The sequence below is a fragment of the Calypte anna genome, unplaced genomic scaffold (assembly GCF_003957555.1).
Source record: "Calypte anna isolate BGI_N300 unplaced genomic scaffold, bCalAnn1_v1.p scaffold_25_arrow_ctg1, whole genome shotgun sequence".
Classification (NCBI taxonomy): domain Eukaryota; kingdom Metazoa; phylum Chordata; class Aves; order Apodiformes; family Trochilidae; genus Calypte; species Calypte anna.
Window position 1 is genome coordinate 47,848 of NW_022045501.1, and position 18,337 is coordinate 66,184.

The window sequence follows — 18,337 nt, forward strand, 5'->3', positions numbered from 1 at the left end:
TTTTTTAACCCTTGCTGGCTGCTGGCTTTGGCTTGACCTCGTGGCAGTGGAAGCAAAATCCCAAATCCTCTCTGCCTGTATCTCCCCAGCTGCTTTCTCTACATGACCAGGGGGACATCTGCCCCACGGGTGAACTGTCCTGAGGCATGGCAACCCCTGTCTGCTCCTTTCACAGCTTCTCTGGGAGAAAACTGAGTTTGTGTTGCTGAAACACTTGGACAGATTGGCCATGGCTGCCCCATCCCTGGCAGTGTCTCAGATCAGGTTGAATGAGGCTTGAAGCACCCTGGGCTGGTGGGAAGTGTCCCTGCCCATGACAGGATGATTTTTAAGGTTCCTTCCAACCCAAACCACTCTTACGGAACTGGTGTGACCACCCCACGTTGAAACCAGTAAGATGGGAGAGAGGAGAGGGAGGGGAAGGGAGGTTGGGGCTGTGGGTTCAGTGGCTGCTGGTTACTGAACCTGCAGAAGGATGATGGTTCAAACACAGATGGCTCTTCCCAGCATGTGGTTTGGAGCAGTCCCTCCTCTCCCCAGCTCCAGAGCCAAGGCAGATGCTCCAGCACATGCTGGGGTGGTGTGGCTGGACTGGTCCAACACCAGTTCCTAGGAGCTGGGTTCATAGAAAGGCTGCAAGGAACCCCAGGGGTGCTTCACCAGCACCAAGGGCTGGCAAACTGGGGGTGGGGGGTTGATGACAGAGGCTCTCACCTAGGTGTCCATCTGTGGGACCCTGCCAGGCACCAACACAAATCCCTGCTCTTCCCCTTGCTCTCCCAGCACCCTACGTGTGGCTGGGCCAGGGGAGGAGTGGGGAAGGTGCTGCCAGGACTCCTTTCCAAGGTGCAAAGTGCCCTTTCTGGGGGACTTTGGTCATTGTTAGGGATCCTGGGTAAGTTTTTCCTTGTTAAGGATTCCCCTCCCCTCCCTTGCAGTGGGCGTTGTTTATATGGAGCATTTCAAGTCCCAGAGGAGCTGTGGGAGGACTTTTCTTTTTCCGTTCTGCTACATGGCAGAGTCACAAATGAGCCTTGGCCAGCTCCAGTGAGATCTGATTTCTCATTTAAAGGCATGAAATCAGGAGTGGAAGGGTGGTTTTTGGACCTGCTCTGGTAAGGGATGGGTGAAGGAAAAGGAGGTAAATCAGCTCAAGACCCAAGGGACTCCTTACCTCACCTGGCAGTGCCCATTCCCAGGGATGGTGATTCCAGCCCCCATATCAGATGATACCAGCAGTATCAGCTTCCTTGTGTCCTCTTCCACCCTCTTCCCAAGCAAAAATATGGGAGAAGACTGCTCTCCTTTGGAACTGAGATGCAGGTGACCCACCCCATGGCTCACTTTTCCTCTCCAGAGCATCCTTGGCTGTTGCCCACTCCTGGTATTTTGGGATTGGTCTCTTGTCCCTGGGAACAAGCAACAGGACAAAAGGAAATGGTCTCAAGTTGCACCAGGGGAGCAACTTGAGATTTAGATTGGATCTTAGAAGAAACTTCTTCAGGAAAAGGATAATTAAACCCTGGGCCAGGCTGCCTGGGGAGGTGCTTGATCCCCATCCCTGGAGGGCTTCAGAAGCTGATGTGGTGCTGAGGGCCATGGGTTAAGCCCTGGATGCCTTCCTCCCCTCTCCCCCATCAGTGCTGGGCCTCTTGGGTTCCAGGATGGGGCTCAGCACCAGGGACAAGGGGGTTGAAGCAGGGGGTGCCCCCCTGGGGTCCCTGCACCCCTGTGGGGACTCGGCGTGTGCCACGGGGTCTGGGAAGCTGCTTTGGGAGGAGGGGCAGAGCTTGCTGGGTTTGCTTTTTCAGAGCTGTCCAGGTGAGGTCAAGTGATGAAAAGACAGTGCCTGGCCCCAGACTCCCCAAATGTGCCTGAAAAGCCCCAATTTTGGGGCACCCAGCACGACCCCACCTTTCCTCTCACCGCGGGACGTAGCGAGTCCTCTCCGGAGGAAGGGAAAAAAAACTCCTTTTCCTTCCAGCTGAAGGAGTTTTGCCATTCTTAACTCCGTCCTGGTTTGGCACAAATCCTTCCTCAGATGTGGTCACACATATGGATTATATCCCATCTGTTTAAAGGTTTAAATGCCTAAACCCTTCATGTTGGGATAATAGACGGATACGGGAGCTTTGTTATTCCGTCGTTCGTGGCTCGTTCTGCGTTGAGCTCCCCAGCTCCTCAGCTTCTGAGCTCTCTGTATAATTGTGTGTAACCTTTAAATCAGAGTGTTTAACCCCTTGATTTATGATCTGAAACCCCATTATTCAGATGACTTTAACTTTTAATAGCTGAGTGAGTACAGTAGGAGTCTTTCCAAAGCTCATCTGCAGCCCGGCTCGAGCATCTGGCTTTCTGATCTTAAACTGGAATAACTTCCAGCAACACTGCTGACGAAAAAGAACATTTCTTTTTTAGTCCCCGTGACTTTTTTTTTACTTCTTTATTGCCATTTATATTGATGCTTGCCTTTTTATTAATCTTTTCCCCCCCCCCTCATTCTGTACCTTAGCTATTTTCTTGCTCTTTTGTAGCTGTTCCGTCGTGGGGATTTAATTTTGCCTTTGAGTATGTGGTTAGGAAGAGAGATGTATCTGGTGGAAGACAAACAAAAGAGATGTATCTGGTGGAAGACAAACAAAAGAGAGATGTATCTGGTGGAAAAAAAAGCAAAAGGGAAATGTATCTGGGGGAAAACAAGTAAAAGGGAGATGTATCTGGTGGAAAACAAGCAGAAATGCTCAGCAAGACAGGAGCTGAACCATGTCACAGCATCACCTCGAGTTTCTGGAGCTCTTGGTGGCAGTCTCAGGGTCTGAAGTGGCTTCAGGCTTTGCATTTTCCCCTGGTTTTGTGGTGTTGGTGTCCATGAGGCAGAAGATTGAGGCTCATTGAGGGAAAGTGCTTTCCCAGTTAGTGTGTCTGCTGCTCTATTTTGAGAGTAAAAAGAGGAACCTCGCCTTCCAGTCCTGTCAGTCTGGTCCTTTTCCACCAGCACTAAATCCACTTCACATATATATATATATATATATATCTCCTTGTAAAGCCATTTGAAAGCTTTAATGGACTGTGATTTTTCTCATTGTGGGAGAGCTGTAGTGAGACTGAGAGTGACACTTAATAGTCTGTTGAGAAAAGATGTATTAGAAAAAACCAACCCATCTCCAGTTTCTGAAGAGAACGGTGCTTTTGTTAGCCTGGCATTATTTCTGGCAACATCACAAGCTGTACATTGGAGTGGTTCAGGCTTAACTTATATAAAAACAGTTCTCTGGGTGTTTATGTGAATGAATTGGTGGCTTTTTCTTCCCTTTCCCTCAGCCAGTGTTGGAATATCTTCCTGCAGAGTTGTGCAGATGCAGGAGGCAGCCCTGGCAATGTGTGGCTGTCCCACCAGGCAGCCACTGAGACTTTTTTCCTCTCTTTTTTCCTTTACATGCTCCTCTTACCCACAGCCATGTCCAAGTCAGCTGTCAAGATCTCTTCAGACCTTCTGTCTAATCCCCTGTGTGAGCAGGAGCCCAGCTTTCTGGAGATGGTCACAGCCTTCGACACAGCGATGAAGAGGATGGATGCATTCAACCAGGAGAAGGTGAATAGATGAGCCTGGCTGAAGAAGGGGAGACCAGACCTCCTTCCCTTTTTGCCATCGTGAGCTTCTCTAGAATCTTATTCTTCTAGCTCTGGTTGTCCTGGAGCTTGCAGCTCACCCTGGGAGAAGTTTATTGGGTTTTGGTTGAAGGGTGTGGTGGTTGTTCTCAGGAGCTCACATCCCCCTCTGTGCAAACACATATCCTTCTGCAAACAGGTTGTTGTTTTGTTGGGTTTTTTTTTCATTCTACAAGCCTGACATGTAATCATCTCTTTTTTGCCTCCAACAGGTGAATCAGATCCAAAAGACAGTCATAGAGCCTCTGAAAAAGTAAGTACCAATGTGAGCCATCGCCAGTGTTTGTCACCACCCTCTGCTTTGGGGATGGGGAGCATCCAGAGAGATGCCATCAGGTTAAAAACCAGCCCTTCCAAAAGAGCCAACAGTTCAGGTCCTTGTGACAAAGTGGCATCCTCTTTGCTTCATGCCTGGGAGGTGGTGGAGCTGAGTCCATGCTCTGTGGAAAGGGTAAAGACCTCCTGTGTCTCAGCCTGCCAGATGTCGTTGTCTGTGCTGTCAAGAGTGCCTGAGATGAGTAATCCAGAATGCATTGAAGCAGCCAGCTTCTCTCCTTTCATCTGCTGGGTACTACCAACACTTTACTCCATGCAAAGGATTTAAAAATCAACTGGGGGAGCTCCCCTGGAGGCTGCAGGCACAGCAGTGTTGAGCTGTTTGAACAAGAGTTTCTTCCCTTTGAAAGTTTGCTTCCTAAAAAGCAGGAGCTTGCTTGGAGTGTCTCTCAGTAACATATCCAGGCAGGAAGGAAAGAGGTGGGGTAGCCAGGCACTGAGAAGATGGGGTGTGTGGTCCCATCCAACATTCCCTGCCCAGGGAATCCAGGATGGGATGGAGCAAGAGAGAAAATCTTGCAGGAAAATCTTCAGTGTTTTCTAAAGGGCAACGTGGGCTTCACGGGGAGGGAAACCCAGTGCAGAACCACCCCATTTATTGCCACCAGCTTGGAAATAAAACCTCCTCAGAGAGGAAGAGCCTCTGGTGTGCTTGACAGTGTTGTTCCAGCAGCAATTTTCCCTTTTTCCCCCCCAATTCCTTCCTCGGGCTCTGCGTTTGTCACCTTGGTCTGATCTGGTGCAATTCCCCTCTTTCTGCACAATTTCCCCTGGCACTGGCAGTCATTACCTGGGTCCCATCCTTCACCCCCCCAACCATTTCAGTTGTTAAACCAAACATCTGCTGAAAATCCTGAGATTTGCTGCTTTGTAACAAGAGCAGAGAGGGTGAGCAAAAATAAAAGCAAACGACTTTAATATGACAGTAAGTGTTGCAAATTGCTGAATAACAATTCCAGTTTAGATTTGTTGCTTTGCTTTTCTTTTCCTCTTGGTTTTTTTGGGGTTTTTTTGCTGCCCCAATCCGAAAGAAAAACCTCATCTGCCACTTAGTGCAGGAGGGTACAGGATGCTCCTCTCTGGGGGATGTTTGATGACTCAAGTTTTACCCAGCCACGACCTGAAATTCGTGGTGATTTTAGGAAGAAAAAAAAAAAAAAATGAGAAAGAAAAAAAATATCCCAGGCTTGTGCTGTGGAATCATGTTGCTTATTATCTAGATTGGCCTCATGAAAGATACATTAACTTTTTCTTCCAGCATTCTGTTAAAATTGGAAGGAGGGCTCCTGCCTCTGAAATCTTCAGGGTTGGCTTTTTTGGGGGGGGTTTTGGGGGGTTTTTTTGCCCCCCAACTTGTGGTAGCTGCTGAAATGAAAGAAAACACCTTTCCTTCTCAACCTGGCTGTGTGTTTCAAACTCTGGGGCTCTCAAATCCAGCCAATAAAACCCATTTCCACATCACCCTTGGCTTATTCTGCATTTGTGCAGCCTTTGGCTGCTGCTCCCGCTGCTGCTGGAGCACAGACGGTGCAGAAGGGGAAAACTCTGCTTGGGGTTTTTTTTTTTTTTCTTGCTTTGGGTTGGAGGCAGCTTATACAAAATCCCATGGAATTCTTCCTGCTGTAAGGGAGTACTGGGGAAATAGTGGAATTTTTGCAGTGCATGAGGGCACTTGGTTTGTTCCTCCTTGGGAGGTTTCATCTCACAAGGTGTGACGTTCAGCTGGCTGTTTATCTGTCCAGTCCTCAGTTAAAACATGTTTATTTCAGTATCCTGGCTGCTTTCCAGCCTTGGCAATTCTCTCCAACTTCCTAAATTTCCACTGAACTCGAACATGCTATTTTTTTTTCTCCCTTTCCTGCCCTTTGGCACCTGCAAACAGTTGCTGCGTGCTCTTAACCAGCTTACGTTTCACGCTCGGGGAGGCTGCATCTCCACACTGAGCACACCAAAAATGTCCTTTTTATCCCTTTATTTCTAACTCCTTGCAAGTGTAGGGACGTGCGTGGCCGTGTCATGCAGCCAGGAACATTTCTGAGGAGCCCAAGGGTCCATTTGGAGGCTAATGAGATGCAGGAGAGAAATGCAGAGCTTGCACCTCCCCTTGTCCTGCTGGCAGATAAAGCCCAGCAAGGATAAAAAGTTTCAGATTAATGAAAGCTGCCTTGAGGAGCTCTTCTTCTTTCCAGTTAGGTATTGCTTCCCCTCCCAGAGACAGTCCTCCCCAGCCTCTCCCAAATTTGCTTTGACCTAGAAAAAAAAAAAGGCTTTTTTGCTGGAGCAGCTGCATTTTATTACATCTTCACTGGTGGTCTTTGGGAAGTTTATTAGCCAAAGAAACAGATAAGTATAATCCAGACAATTATCATTAGTGGGAATACAATGTAATCAGAGGCACATGGGCAGGAAAAAAAATCTCCATTCAGTTGTCCAGGAATAGTAGATTTTAGACCAATATTTGGAGAATTTGTTACACCACGGAGAGGATTTAAAGGGGGGGGTGTGGGGAGGCTTTTATTGTTCAAATCCTTCTGCTTCTGGGGACGTGGGGTTATTCAGAGTTGTGCTTTTTGAGCCCCAAGAAGCCCTTGGGTGGGAATCACTCCTTTGACTGGGAGAGAAGGAGCAAAACTCTGGTGGGAATATCCCCATCCTTCAGCATCTGGGTTGGGCAAGGAGCTGGGAAAGGTCAGGAGGGATCTTGCTTTCCTCTTTGGGAAGATGCCTGCTTAAATTCACAGCAGATCAGGGGATTTGGGGCAAAGAGGGGGGTGGGGATGGACTAAATCAGCTGCTTTATGGGGACATTGTGTTTTCCAGAGTGAGGGGACGTGGTCTCAAGTTGCCCAGGGGAGGTTGAGGTTGGAGTTTGGGGCCTGAGTCCCCATCCCTGGAGGGATTTCCAAGCCCTGGGGATGTGGTGCTGTGGGACATGGGGTGGTGGTGGCCTTGGCAGAGCTGGGTTAGCAATTGGACTCAATGATCTTAAAGGTCTTTTCCAAGCTAGGAGGTTCTTTGATGAAATTATTGCATCCCCTTTGGCTCCAGGCATGGTCTTGCTCCTTCCACCAAAGCCAAGGGAGGTGCTGGGGGCCAGGGAGAGGCTTTGGTGTCACAGCCAGGACACCAGGAGGTCCCAGAGGTGCCATCCAGGAGCCTTTCCCAGCAGATGGATGTCCTCATTCAATTAGAGCCCTAAATCAGCAAAATACCTGCTGGTGACACCACCCTGTGCTTGGCAGCCAGGGAGCAGGGATTGGGGGGGGAGTTTCCTTCTCCTCCTCCTCCTCCTCCTCCTCCTCCTAACTCTGCCTTTAATGTGAACCCTGGAGCTGAGTTTCCTCCGGAAGCAGGAAAAGCAGCTTTCCTGTCCTTAAGGAGCCCCTAATGAGGATTTGGTGCACAAAGCTGGCCACATAGCTGCCTGGCTCCTTTCCTGGGGGGTGGGTGGGTGGGTGGACAGGACACGTGGGCAGGGGCTGAGGAATGGTTGGTATCCCCCAGCATAGTGGGGATGCTTCAGCTCAGCCATCCTTGGGCCTCTCCAAGCTTCATCTCCACCCTTTCTATCACACCTCACACCCTTTATTCATTCCCCCCCCCCTTTCTTTTGCCAGCTCTAGACCTTGCCTCTCCCCTTTTCCTTTCATTTCCCAAGCCCTTGTCCCTAAAAAAATGCCCCAGGACAGAGCACACCCCTACACCAGCCAGGTCCAGCTGCCAACAGGAGTGTTTGAGACACCTGCAAACAGTCAAAACCAGAGGCTTTAACTTTTCTTTTTCCCTCCACCAAACCCCTTGCACCTCTTCTGCATTGCTGACACCAAAAATCTGCCTTGCAGGAAGCTGCTTCCATCAGGGATGATTGGGAAGGAGAAGAGGAAAGGGGTGGCTCAGGGACCTGGCTGCGGGCAGGGAGGTGACAGAGTGGTCCAGGGAGGTGACAGAACAATCCAGGGAGGTGACAAAGGGGTCCCACTCCTCCAGCATCCCCCCAGCTTGCTGCTTGCCAGCAGCCTCCCAGCAGAGAGGGACAGAGCTTTCCAATATCCAAGCACCAGACTTGTCACCTGGGCTGACTGACAAACGGAGCCACCACAATCCCGGGGACACTTTTATCTCTCCAACCCCAGCCTTTAATTACAGGAAGCTGACGAGAGGCTGGCATGGTGACAAAGTGGCAATGTGATTTATAATTCAGAAAATCAGGTGATTTAGATATTTTGCCTATTTTTCTTTTTTCCCAAGGCTAAACTGTCAGCTCCCTGAGCCCATTCCCCTCTCCTCCTGCAGCTCCGGGGAGGCAGTAATTTGGATTTTCTTGGAGTTATCCCTGTGTATCTCCCCTCACCTGCTCCTCTTAAGCTGCCTGGGCTGTAATCCCCTCTCAGCAGCCTTGCCTAAAAAGTGACAGGGGACAACAGCAGCTTATTCCCCAAGCTGCTTTCGTGGCAGGGGCTCTAATTCCCCCGTGCTGCTGTTTTACCTCCGCTCCTACCTCGCTGCTTTTACCACCTTCCCTGCCACACTTTGCTTTTTAAGTCATCTTCAATTTTCTTGGCTTTGTTGTTAAAAAAAAAAAAAAGGAATCAGGTAGGAAAAGGGTGGTCCTGGGGATTTGTGAGCAGTTATGGTTGTCAGACCCTCTCATCCCCTCCAAAAGCAGAACCTGGGTGGAGCAAAGGGAGGAGGAGGGCGCTGGGTTTATCAATAAATCCCCACATCTGCTGCAGGGCTTTTCAGCTCTGCCTCTCCCAGCATTTTGCAGAAGGAGAGATCCTCACCCTCCCTCTGTGTGCAAGGGTGAAACGAGCAGGATTTGTTTGTGTGAAGCTTCTCTTGAGATGCTAAAACCCTGGGGTTCATTTTTCAGGCATCGCTTCTCGAGTGGTTGGTGCTGCTTGGATGGTGCTCTCACCACCACCCAAGGCACTGCTGATGGTCCTCAGCCTCACTCTGCTGCTTTTTCAAAGCAGAAAAGCTTTGGAAATGATTGGAGATGCTCACAGGGTTGTTCTTGCCAAGCTTGGGAGACTTGAGGGATGTGTTTGTGGATGGCAGGAGCTTTTGGAGGGTTTGGTTTTGCTGCCAGGCTTTCCATGGGGAGCATTTGTAAATAAGATGCAGGAGATATTTGTGAAGGCTCTGGGGTGACGTGTGAAATGCAGCAATTTATTAAGTCATCAGAAGAACTTGGCAGTGTTGGGAGCCTCTATCTCCCTATCAGCCTTCCTGGGTGTTTACCACCCCTGGCATTTGGCTCCAGCTCCTGTTTCTGTACACATGGGGAGGAAAAAAATAATAATAAAATAAAAAAAAAAAAAACTGGGCAGGGCTTCAACATGGGCCAGAAACTCCCTTTTCTTTCAACTGCAGGGGAATTTCAGAGCTGGTGGGTTAATGGGAAGAGAATTCAGACTGAGTAATTCCTTCAGGAGCTGGAGGCAGCTTCTCCTCGATCCAGATCAGGCCAAGGAAGGATCTCCCTTCCCTTCCCTCCTGGAGCTGAGCTAATCCTGCATGAAAATCAAAGCAGGTGACTCCCTGGGGGACCTCAGCTGGCAAAGAAAGAGCTTTGGTTGGCACAAGGAGAGCTGGGATGGCATGCTGGAAATGTCTGGAGGAGCCCAGACCTTCCTCCCAGGGAAGGACCACCCCACCAAGACCACCTCAGCTGCCACAGGAGGTTGGCAAGAGGGCTCCAAAATCCCCACTTGCTTTCTCTACTCAGGAAAAACTCAAAGAGGGTTTCACTCTTGCTGCTTGCAGCTTTTAAAACCCCCTCCAGCATCTCTGGGGGGGGGTGATTTGAACCCCCCATTTGCCCATATTCCTGAGCAACCCATCACTGGTGTTTCCAGCACCCGGAGCCACGGGAAGGTGGGATGGAGCCGTGGTGCCTTTTATTAATGGCAGCTTCTGGAGCTGAGCTGCTCCCCCTCTAACCCCCCCCTTCCACTTCTCTGAAATTCAGCATATAATCTATGCATTAAAAGTCCTTCTGAGACAGGAATTGCTGTGCCTACACACTAACAGCCTCTTCAGATCCCCAGTGATTTTATTAAAGCTCTGCCAGAGCAGGGTGTCCTTCCATTAGGGGCCACCAAATCACACGGAGTTGATACTGGGAACAAAAAAGAGGGGAAGGAGTGCTGGGGGGTGAGTAATAAAAAAAAAAAATCCATCTTTTTTTTTTCCCTTTGTAAAAAAAAAAAAAAAACAGTTTTAACTTCAAAGTGAATGGAAACCCTGTCTCTAATCTGCTGCCTTCTCACCCACCCCATGCCGGAGCTGATGGGTTGGAGCTCTTCCCCTCCAAGTTTTTAGGATGTTCAGTGGCTCCCTGCTGAAATTCTTTGCTGTCTTCTGGCTCTTTGAATGCAGGAGCACCATGGAAGGGCCAAGCAGGGGGTGCAGGAGAAAGGGCTCCAAAGCTGAGCCCTTGGAAAAGGCAGTGTTGGAAAGCTGAGTGGTTTTTTAGGAAGTTTTTTTTGCTCAGGGTTTTCCAGGTGGTGATGGGGACCTGGGCAGTGATGGCCACATCCAGGTCACCCTGAGGTGACACCCAGTCTGGAGGGAGCAACCATAGCTTGGTTTTTGGTGCACAGCTTCCCTGCAAGCTGGGACAGGGACGATTTCCCAGCTCCTGGTATTTCACAGGTCCAGAGGAGCAGCTCAGCTCCTGTGGTCCTCAGGGATCTGCAGCTTGCTCCTGCCCTGCTTTTGGGACAGAAAAATAAAGCCAAGAGCCACTGAGCCTGCTGGGATCCTTCCTTTCCATTCCCAGCTTCTTAAGAAGTGGGGAAAAATTCTGCAGAAGCTGCAAGGGCAAGGTGCTGAGATGCCACGGGCAGTACTGGCAAGGAGGGGTTTGGGTTTGGGTTCCCCTTTCCTTTCCTCCTTTCTGCCCATCCCTATTTAAGGGTTCAAAATGGCAGAGGGGAGCTTTAGGTTGGACATCAGGAAGAAATTCTTTGGGGTGAGGGTGCTGAGCCCCTTCTGGCCCCAAAAAGCTGTGGCTGCCCCATCCCTGGCAGTGCTGAAGGTTGGGATGGGGCTTGGAGCCCCCTGGGCTGGTTGGAGATGTCCCTGTCCATGCAGGGGGTGGCACTGGGGGAGCTTTTAGGTCCTTTCACCCCCAAAACCCTCTGGGCTGTGGTTTCCTTAGCCCTGGTGTCTTTTTGGACCTCATCCAGAAACAGAAGGGATTTTACCAGCAGCCCAGAGGCCAGGAGGTGATGAATCCATGCTGGGTGCCCAGCACCCATGAGCTCCAGGGGCATTTGAAATATAAATAAATATAAATATAAATATATAAATATGGAGGTTACCATAAAAAGCAATGTCAGGGCAGTAGCATCTGATCTGGAGCAGCTGGGCCAAGGGATGAGTTCCCTGATGACTTTTCCAGCTTGCTTCTCCCCAGCTGCAATATTCCCTGGCTCCAAAAGAAGGATACCATGGGATGAGCATTGGAAAACCAAAAGGGAGCAGCCCTGGTGTAGCCTGAGCCCTCAGGGTTGTGTGAACACCTCCCTGGTTCTCTGTCTCGAGGAGGGATGCTTGGAAAATAAATAAAAAATAAAATAAAAAATGAAAATAAAGGATGGAGGGGGCTTGGATGTGGATGCTGGAATATAAATGCTTGGACACAAATGTTTTCCCTCCCCCTCTGTAAATAAAGCTGAAGGACAAAAGCTTTGGTCTGGCACATTAACACCCTCCAGGGTGAGCAGGGAGATGGAAAATGGGGTTTTAATAGGGGCTGGAGCTGCTGGGGGGTTGTCTGAACCCAAGTGCCTCTGCTTTAGCCCTGCATCTGATGACATCTCAAGCAAATGACACTTGTGAAGTGGGAATTGTGTTGTTTGGTTATTTTTTTTTATTATTATCTCTTACTAATGTGCCCCCCCCCGAGCCTAAATAACAGAGAATTTGGGTTGTTGGGGTTTTTTGGGGGGTTTTGTTTTCTGCTTTCAGATCAGAAAGCTCTTGGCTTGCAGAAAGCAGCTCCAGACTCTTTTAGGTGTTTTTTCACCTTGAGTTCCTGGCCTTGATCCCCCCCAGAATGACCTGAGATTAAATCTCCAGAGGTTGTTTCTTATGAACCCAGAGACCCCTCTGGTATAATTTGATTTCCTGAAATTTGGGGAGATTGGAGCAATGCTCTGATTTCATAGAATCACAGAATCCTAGGGGTTGGAAGGGACCTCGAAAGATCATCTAGTCCAACCCCCCCTGCCAGAGCAGGGCCACCTAGAGTACATCACATAGGAACGTGTCCAGGGGGGTTTTGAATGTCTCCAGTGAAGGAGACTCCACGCCCCCCCTGGGCAGCCTGTTCCAGGGCTCTGTCACCCTTACAGGAAAAACATTTTTTGGAATATTCAACTTGAACCTCCTGTGCTCCAATTTACACCCATTACCCCTTGTCCTATCACTGGTCATCACTGAGAAGAGCCTAACTCCATCTCCCTGACACTCACCCCTTACATATTTGAACACATTGATGAGGTCACCCCTCAGTCTCCTTTTCTCCAAACTAAAGAGACCCAGCTCCCTCAGCCTTTCCTCATAAGGGAGATGTTCCACTCCCTTCATCATCTTAGTAGCTCTGCGCTGGACTCTTTCAAGCACTTCCCTGTCCTTCTTGAACTGAGGGGCCCAGAACTGGACACAATACTCCAGGTGCGGCCTCACCAATGCAGAATAGAGGGGGAGGAGAACCTCTCTTGACCTACTAACCACACCCTTTCTAATGCACCCCAGGATGCCATTGGCCTTCTTGGCCACAAGGGCACATTGCTGGCTCATGGTCATCCTCTTGTCTACCAGGACCCCCAGGTCTCTTTCACCTACACTGCTCTCCAGCAGGTCAGCCCCCAACCTATACTGGGCCATCGTGTTGTTCTTCCCCAAATGCAAAACTCTACACTTCCCCTTGTTGAACTTCATCATGTTTCTCTCTGCCCAACTCTCCAGCCTGTCCAAGTCTCTCTGAATGGCAGCACAGCCTTCTGGTGTGTCAGCCACTCCTCCCAGCTTAGTGTCATCAGCAAACTTGCTGAGGGTACATTCTATACCCTCATCCAAGTCCTTGATGAAGATATTGAACAACACCGGTCCCAGTACCGACCCCTGAGGGACTCCACTGGTCACACACCTCCAACCAGATTCTGCCCCATTGACTACAACTCTCTGACTCCTTCCTTTCAACCAGTTCCTGATCCACCTCACTACCTGATCACCAAACCCATACTTGGTCAACTTATCTACAAGGATGCTGTGAGAGACGGTGTCAAATGCTTTACTGAAATCCCCTCTTCTGTCACATTAAAAAAAATAAAATCTATTCTCTCCTGCCTTGGCCATCAGATGTTCATGTTTCCTCATGAACATGTTCATGTTTCCTCAGTTTGTAACACATTTTAATAATAGGAATCTTCCCTTAGCCTGGCTAATTGTTGGCTGCTCTTAATCCTTAGGAGGGGGGTAGGGAGCTCCTTTGCAGCAGGATGGGCTTTGCAACCCCAGAAATTGCCTGGGAAAAAAAAATAATAATAATTTTCAATAGATTTTCTTTGACTTACATGAAAAAAATATATTTTTAAATAATTATCTTCCACTTCATATTCCACTTCAGGCTTTTGCTTCACCTCTGCCTGCTCGTGCCTCTTTCAGAGATGTTTTTGGGGAAGTCCCACCTCAGCTGGTTGTATTTTTAGGGGGAAAAGTTGTTTATTTTTCTCTTTTTGGGTTGCTCAGTGCCATTAACAGCTTTATTTTCAGCAGAAGCTTCCATCCCCCATCCCAGGTAAGGCAGCTCTCTGTGTTCTCAGAGCCACTAGCTGGAAGAGAAGGGAAAAATGGTTCAAAATAAAGAAGTAATGGTCAAACTATGGTTTTGGGCTGGCAGGAGAAGTCAGAAGCAGGTTGGGACCTTTGAAGAACTTTATCTTGTAAAATTGCCTCGGGTTTGATGATGATGATGATGATGATGATTAATATTATTATTTAAAAACCCATCCTTTGACATGTGAAGTGACCTTTGTGAAAAATTAAACCAAGCTTGGCCTTCTGGCTCTTCTCTCCACCACCTCACCCTGGCAAAGCTTTGTAAAATCTTTAGTTATAAATTTCCTCCTTTTTTTTTCCTGTGAAACTTTTCACGTTGGGAAGGAGTTTTGTGGGTTTGGGTCTGAATTATCTGGGGAGCTGAAAAGGTTGCTTTGGATGTTGTATCCAACCAAGATATCCTTCCAGATACAATAAAAAGGCCAGCAGGTCCAGGGAAGGGATTCTGCCCCTGTGCTCAGCTCTGGGGAGGCCACAGCTTGAGTCCTGTGTCCAGTTCTGGGCCCCTCAGCTCAGGAAGGAGATTGAGGTGCTGGAGCAGGTCCAAAGGACTGGAGAGTTGGGATGATCCCAAGGGGATGAGGTTCAACATTCCAAGGGCCGGGTCCTGCACTTTGGCCACAACAACCCCATGGGGAGCTCCAGGCTGGGCACAGAGTGGCAGAAAGGGAGCTGGGATTGCCAGGAAGCTGAAGAGGAGGCAGCAGTGTGCCCAGGTGGCCAAGAAGGCCAAGGGCATCCTGGGCTGGCTCAGGAAGAGCGTGGCCAGCAGGTCCAGGGAAGGGATTCTGCCCCTGTGCTCAGCTCTGGGGAGGCCACAGCTTGAGTCCTGTGTCCAGTTCTGGGCCCCTCAGCTCAGGAAGTTCAGGAAGGAGCTTGAGGTGCTGGAGCAGGTGCAGAGAAGAGCAAGGAGGCTGTGAAGGGATCCAGCAGAATTGCTGTGAGGAAGGGCTGAGGGAGCTGGGGGTGTTGAGGCTGGAGAAGAGGAGGCTCAGGGGAGACCTCATCACTCTCTGCAACTCCCTGAAAGGAGGTTGGAGCCAGGGGGGGGTTGGGCTCTTTTCCCAGGCAACTCTCAGCAAGACAAGAGGGCAGGGTCTCAAGTTGTGCCAGGGGAGGTTTAGGTTGGAGATGAGAAAGAATTTCTTTCTGGAGAGGGTGATCAGGCATTGGAATGGGCTGCCCAGGGAAGGAGTGGATTCTCCGTGTCTGGAGATCTTTCCAAAGAGCCTGGATGTGGCACTGAGTGCCATGGGCTGGGAACTGCAGCAGGAGTGGATCAAGGGTTGGACTTGATGAGCTCTGAGGTCCCTTCCAACCCAGCCCATTCCATGATTCTATGATTCTATGAAAAAAATCCCTTTTTTGGCAGGTTCAGCAGTGTCTTCCCCAGCCTGAATATGGCTGTGAAGAGAAGGGAGCAGACCCTGCAGGACTACAAACGTCTGCAGTCTAAGGTGGAAAAATATGAGGAGAAGGAAAGGACTGGTCCTGTCCTGGCCAAACTTCACCAGGTATCCAACCAAAATTTCCAGCAGGTTCAGTGGGATAACCCCAGGGTTGTGTCCCAGGGTTTAGAAGGGGTTTTTTCCTGGTGTTTGGCCTCCCTGCTGAGCCCTCCATGAAATAGATAACATTTAATTTTTTTTTTTTTTTATTGTTGGAAAATTGCCCTGTAGGGTGTTTGGGAACAGGGGTGGGAATCAGAGGAAAGGGAAAGAGCCAGTTTTCCAAAATAAAGTGGAAGGAAAACTCTGGGATTCTTGGAGGAGCAGCCCCTGCATCTGAGCAAGCAGCTGGGTGGGAAAAAGGGGAAGATCAGAGCTTTCTGTTTGCCACCTGCTGCAAAAAACTTGCCTTGGAAAATTGCAGTAATTGGTTAACAGGAAGCTCTGCCAGATTCCTTTTTCCCTCTTAAATTTGAGCAAAATCATGCTTCTTTTTAATATTTTTTTTTAATTATTATTATTCAATCTACACCAATGCTTCTCCCCAGCTCTGTCACTCATTGCTTGATCCTGGAAGGAAGAGTTTACTTTCTCAGCTTTAAAGAACTTGTATTTTTCTGATGGCTTTCCCCACAAAAAAAAAGAAAAAAAAAAAAGAAGAAATTATGTGTTAAAGAATAGTCCTATCAGCTTTAACAAAAGAGACCTCAGATTTCATAGTAAGCAGCTTACTTTGCTTCGCCTCGCTGCCTAAAGCTCTGCCTGGAAAAATGGGAATGCTTTTGTCCTGGTGATTAAGCAGGTTTGACTTATTTCATTTTTTTTTCCCCTTAATGAACTTCAGGGAGATCTAATTCCCTCCACAACCCCCCCCAAAAAATAAAAAATCTCTTAACTAACCACTGGGTGAGCTTAAATGCCTGCAGGATCCTAAAGCAATCCTGAGCCTGGGGTGTGAGATTTGATGTGAAATAGCCCAATCTCATCCAGGTTTTTTTATTGAGCTGCAAATTAGTATCTTTCCCCCTTTTTTTTTTTTTCTGGGGGTGCCCTACACAGGGGCAGGAGTTGGACCTGATGATCCTATGGATCCCTTCCCACTCGGCATCATCCAGCTTGGTGGATCCTTTGGATCACTTTGCTCCAAATCTTCTGCTCTTTGGTGAACTCCATCCACCCCAGGGGCTCTCAACTCTTCTTGTTTCAGGGCAGATGATGAATTTGGTCACTTGCTGTGATTTTTGCCAGCCTGGAGCTTTCTTTGTCCATCTCACCCTTCCAGGGAAGGGACTGGCGCCGGGGTTGGGCTCCCTTTCCCAGCTTTTTCCTGCATCCCCCTCCCGTTGGAATGGCACCAGGATTAAGTGGCAGACTTGAACTGGTTTAATATTTCACAGCCCACCCCCTCCTGCCCTTTTCCACAGAGACATTTCCCTTTCTCCCCACGCTTCTCTTTAAAGGAGCCACTTGGATGCTCTGAGCTGAAGGTCACGGGGGAGAGGGATGGTGGGGACAGGAGCCTCTGGTGATGCTCCTGGTGACACAGGCATGGATGGGGATGTTCCCCAGCCTGCCCTGAGCCTTGGGGCTGCTTTTTTGTCCCTCCTCTTCTAAAAGGGACTGCCTGGGTCAGGAGCTCTGCAGCAGTCTCTCTGGGTTGTCCCATGGATTTCCAGGGTCAGAGGTTAAGTCCCATCAGGCTGCTCACTTGGATCTCACCAGGATCTGGTAGATGGTCACTTGGATCTCACCAGGGGTCACTTGGGTCCCACCAGGATCTGGTAATGGTCACTTAGGTCCTACCAGGCTCACTTGGATCTCACCAGGCTTTGGTAATGGTCACTTGGATCTCACCAGGCTCTGGTAATGGTCACTTACGTCCCACCAAGATCTGGTAATGGTCACTTACGTCCCACCAGGATCTGGTAATGGTCACTTAGGTCCCACCAGGTTCACTTGGATCTCACCAGGCCCTGGTAATGGTCACTTGGGTCCCACCAGGTTCACTTGGATCTCACCAGGCTATGGTAATGGTCACTTGGGTCCCACCAGGTTCACTTGTGTCCAACCAGGTTCACTTGGGTGCCACCAGGATCTGGTAATGGTCACTTGGATCTCACCAGGGGTCCCTTGGATCTCACCAGGATCTGGTAATGGTCACTTGGGTGCCACCAGGATCTGGTAATGGTCACTTAGGTCCCACCAGGTTCACTTGGATCTCACCAGGCTCTGGTAATGGTCACTTGGATCTCACCAGGATCTGGTAATGGTCACTTGGATCCCACCAGGACCTGGTAGATGGTCACTTAGGTCCCACCAGGATCTGGTAATGGTCACTTGGGTCCCACCAAGTTCACTTGGGTGCCACCAGGATCTGGTAATGGTCACTTGGGTCCCACCAGGTTCATTTGGATCCCACCAGGATCTGGTAATGATCACTTGGATCTCACCAGGGGTCACTTGGATCCCACCAGGATCTGGTAATGGTCATTTGGGTCCCACCAGGTTCACTTAAGTCCCACCAGGATCTGGTAATAGTCACTTAGGTCCCACCAGGTTCATTTGGGTCCCACCAGGTTCCATTATCTGGTTGTCCCCAGCTCAAGGCAGAGCCATCCTGGGGTGGCCTTTGTGCAGGTCTGCTGAATCCAAGGAGATTTTCTGACTCCTTCTCCTCTCCCTCCCAGGCCCGTGAAGAGCTGAGGCCAGTGAGGGAGGACTTTGAAGCCAAAAACAAGCAGCTCCTGGAGGAAATGCCCAAGTTTTACAGCAGCCGCATCGATTACTTCAAACCCAGCTTCGAGTCACTGGTCAGAGCACAGGTGAGACCTTGTCCCCACTCTGTCCCCTTGGGCTGGATTAAGTGAGTGGATTCCTCTTCTTTCCAGCACTTTCATCCTTGAGTGATGGAGGAACAAGTGGTGGGACCCCAGGAGTGTCACTTAGTCCTGGAAGGAGAGCAGGGACACTCCTGGGGTGTCCTTTCCCATCAGGGTCTGTTCAGGAGGCAGTTCCAGCCCTGGTTCTGT

The 18,337-nt window shown here is 49.4% G+C and overlaps 1 protein-coding gene across 1 annotated transcript; it reads left to right on the forward strand.

Moving 5' to 3' along the window:
• Positions 1-3,457: 3,457 nt before the first annotated feature.
• BIN3 (bridging integrator 3) lies at positions 3,458-18,130 on the forward strand (the record flags this gene model as incomplete). Its single annotated transcript, XM_030468717.1, has 4 exons — positions 3,458-3,592; positions 3,882-3,922; positions 15,233-15,374; positions 17,996-18,130. Coding segments are annotated over exons 1-4 (453 nt in total), but the record flags the coding sequence as incomplete, so codon positions are not given.
• Between the last annotated feature and the right edge of the window lie 207 nt (positions 18,131-18,337).